This window comes from Lampris incognitus, chromosome 14, assembly GCF_029633865.1.
Source record: "Lampris incognitus isolate fLamInc1 chromosome 14, fLamInc1.hap2, whole genome shotgun sequence".
Lineage (NCBI taxonomy): Eukaryota > Metazoa > Chordata > Actinopteri > Lampriformes > Lampridae > Lampris > Lampris incognitus.
Window position 1 is genome coordinate 19,738,467 of NC_079224.1, and position 7,500 is coordinate 19,745,966.

A 7,500-nucleotide genomic window follows, 5' to 3' on the forward strand; every position below is an offset into this window, starting at 1 on the left:
CTAATATTTAAACCACCATGATAATTATGATTATCAAAATTAGTTCTGAGCCATTTTCACTCAATTTGGTCATTGATCAATATTTATTTATCAAACGATATAGGTTTGACAAGGTTTTGCCATCTGAAAGATGCTTTGTGGGAAAACACAACACACTGTATGAAGAACTGTGATATCCAGCTGCAGTGTAGACAGACCATGGGTGTGAATACATTATCAGATCATGACAAAACAACTGATAAAAAACACAATATGTAAATATCAATCAGAGTAAACGGACGATCTGCCCGGAGCAGTCAGAGTATTAGTATGATTACAACGTACAGTGGATTCAAACATGTGTTCCTGTGCTGGACACTCCAAGTTCAGATAGTGCAGGATTTCCCAATCAATGTGAAGACACACAGACAGCAACATAGACATGTCCAGATAGATACACACCAAACAAACACCACTGAACACACCAGATCCCATAGTCCTTCTGGTCTCTGGAATACATTGTCTGTGGAAGAATATATGATAATCAACTCTGAGTGGAAAGTGTATAAACTGAGACACATGATTTACCCTTCTTTTTTTTTAAACATTAGCTTAAGAACGCCACCCCCATTCCTTATGAAAAAGTTGGGTTTTTTTCTTCTATCTAATCTTCTAGCTGGAAGACTACCATGAGAGATAGGGCCATCGACTGCACACTCTTCCACGCAGGCATGCACACATGCAAACTTGCACACACACACGCACACCCACACACACACGCGCAGCGCGCGACACCAGCTCTGGCTGTCCCAGATACAGCAGCTAGGCTTTCCAGCCCATTGACTGCAGGCTCATTGTGAGCTGGTCTTAGCAGATAGGCCAGCTGGGCCCCACACTGACACACTATGTCCCTCAGGCTGCACAGAAAAACCTTGTCACACTGTGGAAACGGGCTGCCTCCGCTCCCTGCGGAGCACTGCTTCCCCACTATTGTCCCCATGGATGCAGACCGACTCAATGGTCCTTTGAGGGATCGAGGGGAGGGGGTTAGGGGGGACAGAGTAATGGTCACATAGACACGTGCACCAGGCGCAAACACACACACACACACACACACACACACACACACACCACACACACACACACACACTGAGTGCCCTTGATGATGATAATAAGGACATTTAGGGGTCGTCCCCGAGAGACTGGCAGGTGACTGAGGGGTAATTTTCACCCTGAAAAAAAAAGAAAAAGACCAATGATTGGCTGAGATTGTGATAATGATCCCCATTACCGTCATTAACAGTGTGAAATGACATCGCAGAATAAAGGCGAATTTTTAAAAAGGAGCGCAAATTTGCCCCTTTGTACGCTGTAGGCATGGCCCTCCTTTTTATGAGCAAAGGTGAAAGTTGATTCTTGTATACAGCTCACATCCACGTCTGTTAGCATAAAGGTGTGCTTATGGTGAAAACCGAGGCTGCAAAAATGAGTCATTCCCGTCCTTTTTGTCCTGAGATTCTTTGTTGCGGCTCAGTCCACATCATAGCTATGGCTTAAGCCCATCCGTCATAATCGGCCTGACCTGTGTATTGACTGGAAGCTGATGTCGTGGCTGGGTCCATCCTGGCGGATGGGTCCTCGGCAAGAATAATTACACACCAAAAAATTGGCTCTTCATTTCTCTCTCCTCCGTCACTGTTCTCCCTCCTATCTCACCCCCTACTTCCAATCCTACACCCCCCAGCCTCACCCTGCCTTCCCTTGCATCAACCTATTTTCCTTCACCTCTTTCAGCATGCATGGCCTATATATCTCCCCCCCTCCCTCTCTCTCTGACCCATCCTTTCCTTCCTCAGTGTTTACTTCATTTCCCTTTTGTTGTCCTTGTTATGGTTTACCATTACGGCGTCTTTCCACTCCACTCCGGAGCCTATCATGTTGTCTCCCCCTTCCTCTCTCCCTCGCCTGTTTCACCATGCCGCCACTTCCTTCCTGTTACTGTTTCATACTCAGTACTCTGACTTCCCTGAATAAGGCCTCCGTTTCTCTGTCTAGAGGCCTACACACGTAGGGAACATAAAGTAATAGAAGAGGTAAATGAGAGAGAGAGAGAGAGAGAGAGAGAGAGAGAGAGAGAGAGAGAGAGAGAGAGAGAGAGAGAGAGAGAGAGAGAGGAGAGAGGAGAGAGAGAGAGAGAGAGAGAGAGAGAGAGAGAGAGAGAGAGAGAGAGAGAGAAGACTGTTGTTTTCTAATGGTGGTGGGAATGGGGTGGGCGCAGTGATGTGTGCAGGGAAATGGTGTTGTGTAACTGGCACACAGGATGTACTGGGATCAGACGTGTGTGAGTGTGTGTGTGTGTGTGTGTGTGTGGTGTGTGTGTGTGTGTGTGTGTGTGTGTGTGTCTATGGTTGCTGGTATGCAGGTATGCATATAAGGCCATTTAATTCAACCTTCCCATTACTGTGTGAGGGGTTGAGATGGCTTGTCAGTTTAGCAAAGAGGGGAGAGGGTCGTCCCTCAGGGTTAACTTTGCTTCAACACACTTAGCTTAGTTCAGATTCTCCGGCAGGGAACTATATGGTTTTGCTGTCTGTGAAATGCCAGTCATCTGATCTGCCCGCTATGAGAGCAGTCGTTTCCACTCTCGGCCTCTGGATTTTGTTCTGATGATTACTGGAATGATAATTTCATGTCATAGTTTCTAGATGACTTTTCACATTCTCCTGAAAGAATGAAATGAATAAGGGCCCCTCTCTTCCCCTCTTTGTTCATTACATTTTAAGAGCTAAAAGAAATCGTTATCTCTCCCAAACATGTACTCTCTCTCACAGCCCACACTCACACCTATGCCACATATACACGCACACATACACGCACACACACGTTACCACTCTCTCAGCCATCAAATCAGCTCCATTCAGACGCAGTATTGAGATTGGCAGAATTGACTGATAGCCATCAGAGCTTTGTGGGCTTTAATTAAAATGCTGAGTGGTGTTGGGGAGCATTTGAATATGAATGTTTGCTGCCCGGCTGCTATCAGGCACTTTTTAATTAGCTCAGTCAGCACAAGCTCTAGCTTGCACTTTGTGCTGTGTGGATCGAAATATAGCAAGGCTAATGAAAAAACCAACATGCTAGCGTGCGCGCGTGCGTGCGCGCGTGTGCGTGTATAGTTGCTGGTATACATAAAGGTCCATTTAATTCAACCTTTCCTTCGTTGTTCTCTGCTGGGCTGCTGGAACGTTTGTTCAATGATTGTAACACCGTTTGCTGTTTCCGGTGGCGTGATTGACAGGTTCACCTATGAAATCGCCCCGGTGTTTGTGCTGATGGAACAGCTCACGCTGAAGAAAATGAGAGAGATGATTGGCTGCCAGGAGGCGAGGGGGACGGCCTCTTCTCACCAGGTCAGTGTATAGAGGTTGGCGCCCGATCTGGGAGAACTGTTGACAGACGGCATATATTCGAACATGCATCTGCACGCGCAAGTATATACCGCTGTCCAGGGTGCTGAACGCTCTCTCTCTCTCTCTCTCTCTCTCTCTCTCTCTCTCTCCTCTCTCTCTCTCTCTCTCTCATCTCTCTCTCTCCTCTCTCTCTCTCTCTCTCTCTCTCTATCTCTCTCTCTCTCTCTCTCTCTCTCATCTCGCTCTCGCTCTCTGCTCTACAGGGGGAGCCATCTCCAACATGTACAGTGTTATGATCGCACGTTACAAGTATTTTCCAGAGGTCAAGACCAAGGGCATGTCTGCTGCTCCCCGCCTTGTCCTTTTCACATCTGAACATGTATGTGACAAAGGGTGACCCAACACACACACACACACACACACACACACACACACACACACACACACACACACACACACACACACACACACACACACGTAAATACACACTGCCATTGCAGACATTCCAAAGAATGTATGGTCCATACCTTAATGGATGTAAATTAAAGAAATTGATAACCAACAGTTTTTTTTTACCCTGGAGCATTTCCTGTCCATCTAATGGGAATTTTTAATAAAATTTCTCCCTCCATCATATATTCCCCATGTTGTCGAAGAATTTGATTTGACAATTAGTTCATGCAAATGCTGAGAGATGCTGCAGTTTTTTGATGAATGAATGATTTGACCTCATATTTGTTTCAATAGAGCCACTACTCCATTAAGAAGGCTGGGGCTGCTCAGGGATTCGGCACGGAGAATGTGATTCTGCTGAGCACAGATGAAAGGTAAAGCATTTCATTCATTCTGCATTTTTTTAGAGCCTCAATATAATGTATGTGTTTAAAGCAGGGGCGGTTCTAGCTTGTACGGTTCCCTGGGAGAACCCCCACCCTCAGCCCCCCCGCGCCAACAACAAAATTGATAATTCTTACTTAATGTATTTTTTATTCAGACATTCAGACAACACAAATTGATAATTATAACATTTAAAACTTTATAATATAAAAATATAAAGCACTCATTAATATCAAAAAGAAGTAACAGACACAGAAACAAATCATAGTATATAAATACAAATAAAAAAGAGAATCAAATTATTACACTATTAACTTATTGCTGACAAAAAACACACAAATAATACTAAACTGCACAAATCCTATCTCACACAAATACACAAATAGAATAACACACGGATTATTACAATAGAATCTGATTATTACATTATTGCACTTCAAACAAGAAACACGCAAACTAAATCGGACAACCGCCATCTAAACCCTTAACTTTTCTTGCCCTCCTTGATGCAAAGTTATCAATTACATCATCATAAGAAATCTGCCAGCAATTGCATGTTAATACTGACGACAGCAAGAGCAACTAAGCTGTTCCTGTGACATGGTGGAACTCAGGTAGGATTTGAGCTTCAGCTTTGAAAAGCCCCTCTCTGCTTCAGATAGGGTCACTGGTTCACTAGCGCGGGAATGGGTGGCACAACGAGACTTTTCGTCTCCCCACTTTCAGGTTTTTATGGTCGCTATTCACCGACGACATTGCCATCCAATGCACAGAAGACCTGGACATGGCAAGACTCCACACACAGCTGGAAATGCTCCCGAGCCTTTCGATGCCCATAACTCTGTGCTCAACTCTACACACACCACAATAGTCACCCAAAATCACCACTCTTGATGGTGTTCTGGCAGCAGCGGGATATTGCGGCAGGTGAGGTAGACAAGCTGGACATCAAGAACCGGTTCCGAGTTGGAACCGGTTCCAAATTCCGATTCCAGTGGGCTCATTGAGAAATTTGAATTTTGATTCTGCTTGTTGGTTCCTAAACAAACTTCACTCGCGCAAGTTTCAGTTTCAGTACCAGGACCTGGCTGCACGGTTGTGCCCATACAGTCATGCAAGTTGCATGCATGCATGCATGCCTTCCTGTCTCCTAAACTCTAAACCAGGGCTCTTTCTCGACTGGGCAATGCTGCGTCAAGCGATAGATTTTGTTTTGTTTTGTGGTAAGACCGATAAGAGTAGCGAGCACGTGAGTCTGGGTAGCGCCGTGTGCCATCATGGACCAGCAGCACGCGCTCAAAAACGTTGCTTCATTTTGTTCGACAACATGATGGGTCGGCAGATCGGGTGCACAACACCTGTGCCAAAACTTATCTCGTGCAAGGAGGATGCACTGCTAACACGACAAAACGCTTTCAATAGCATGGCAAATCAACGAGTGTACGTGTGTTTGACGTATTGCGCCGGTCTCCCTCTTCTCACATGCATCGTCCTCCTCAATCAACCCTCAGCCAAAGACAGCACCGCGCCGCAATTGGGAAAATTAAAATGAAATAAGGTTTGTCTTATTCTTAACAGCGACACAGCAAATTAGCTATACTTGACCGAATTGCCAAAAACTGGCAAATTATTTCGTACGTGAACGTTCGCACAGACGTTCCTGCTTCCTCCTCCTCAACACCCACATGGCTGCAGCTCCCCAAACTGTAGATTCATTGTTTTTGGGGTTTTTTTTGTCGCTGCACTAGCACCTCCTCTGGTCGGTCAGAGCACCTGTTCGGGGGGGAGGGGGAACTGGGGGGGACTAGCGTGATCCTCCCCACGCGCTACGTCCCCCTGGCGATACTTCTCACTGTCAGGTGAAAGCAGCGGCTGGTGAGGTCCTGCAACTCTCCCAGGATCGGCAGAGGAGGTGGAACAGCGACCGGCACGGCTCAGAAGAGTGGGGTGATTGCCGGATACAATTGGGGAGAAAAAGGGGGGAAAGATTAAAATAAATAAATAACCATTTTTTCCGGAAATAATCATGTGACCTGTTTTGATCCCGCCCCTCAAAGAATTGGAATAGAGGATTGTTGAGAACTGGAATTGATCAGCAGAATCGGAATCGTTAAAATCCAATCGATACACAACTCTACAGGCTTCTGCGTGTCTATGAAGGGTGGAAGTATCAAAATTACTTGATAAAAATGGAGGCGATGAAAAGGCCTCATACGTGTCTGCCTCACTGTGCCGATGTCCAGTGGCACAGCTGAGCGGGGTTTCTCAAATCTCCGTCGTTTGAAGGCCTCCATCCGATCTCAATGGCAGAGAAACGGCTCAACAACCTGCTTTTGCTGCACATCCACAAAGACCCGGCTGCTGACTTGGACACAAACAAAGTGTTAAATAGGTTTTGCTTTTGGAAGTGATAGGCGCACTCCGTACTTTGGAAAATAATAGGGAACTGAACCTGGCTCCTTCCTCTTAGTGCAGTTTTCAGCAGGATCTGTTGACAGATGTGCAGCCATGCATGGATAATTGTGCCCTGCTTGCAGAATACTCAAGTATGAAAGCATACTGCTCATGTTTCCTTATTTCAAATGTCGTTTATAATGTTAAAATGTTCAATTGAATGTTCTAATTACCACCACTCACGAACAGTGACCAAACTTTTCTACTATTCAAGTTACTTTGTAAGAGTTAATAAGAACAATTTTTATGTATAACACATTATCAGCTTGTGCTGAAGAGATGTGCATAGTGTCACGTGTCTAGGGGAGTAAACCTTACTCCGCTCGGCGCTGTCTGTTTGTGTGTTAGTAGGCATATTGGATGTAAGACTCCGTTTTAATAGGACATGGATTTTCATTCTCTTTCAAACCTTATTAAAAAAAACATACTGGCGGGTTGGTTGGTGGGTGGCATGGTGGCACAGTGGTTAGCGAGGTCGCCTCACCGCAAGAAGGTCCGGGGTTCGAGCCTGGGGTTAGCCCAACCTTGGGGGTCATCCCGGGTCGTCCTCTGTCTCCCATGCATGTCTGCGTGGTTTCCTCCGGGTGCTCCGGTTTCCTCCCACAGTCCAAAGACATGGAGGTCAGGTGAATCGGCCGTACTAAATTGTCCCTAGGTGTGAATGTCTCGGCCCTGAGGGTTAGGGTTAGTCAGTCCTGATGGGACTGGCAGCCTGTCCAGGGTGTCTCCCTGCCTGCCATCTGATGACTGCTGGGATAGGCCCCAGCTTCTCGTGACCCTACGTAGGATAAGCGGTTTGGAAAATGGATGGATGGATGGA

General features: G+C 46.0%; 1 protein-coding gene across 1 annotated transcript in view; it reads left to right on the plus strand.

The window, feature by feature from the left end:
• LOC130124359 (glutamate decarboxylase 1-like) overlaps window positions 1-7,500 on the plus strand; it is a 21,383-nt gene that overhangs the window by 6,933 nt on the left and 6,950 nt on the right. The window contains 4 exon segments of the mRNA XM_056293817.1: window positions 3,278-3,351; window positions 3,354-3,389; window positions 3,653-3,768; window positions 4,137-4,216. Coding sequence (XP_056149792.1) covers window positions 3,278-3,351; window positions 3,354-3,389; window positions 3,653-3,768; window positions 4,137-4,216 — 306 coding nt within the window.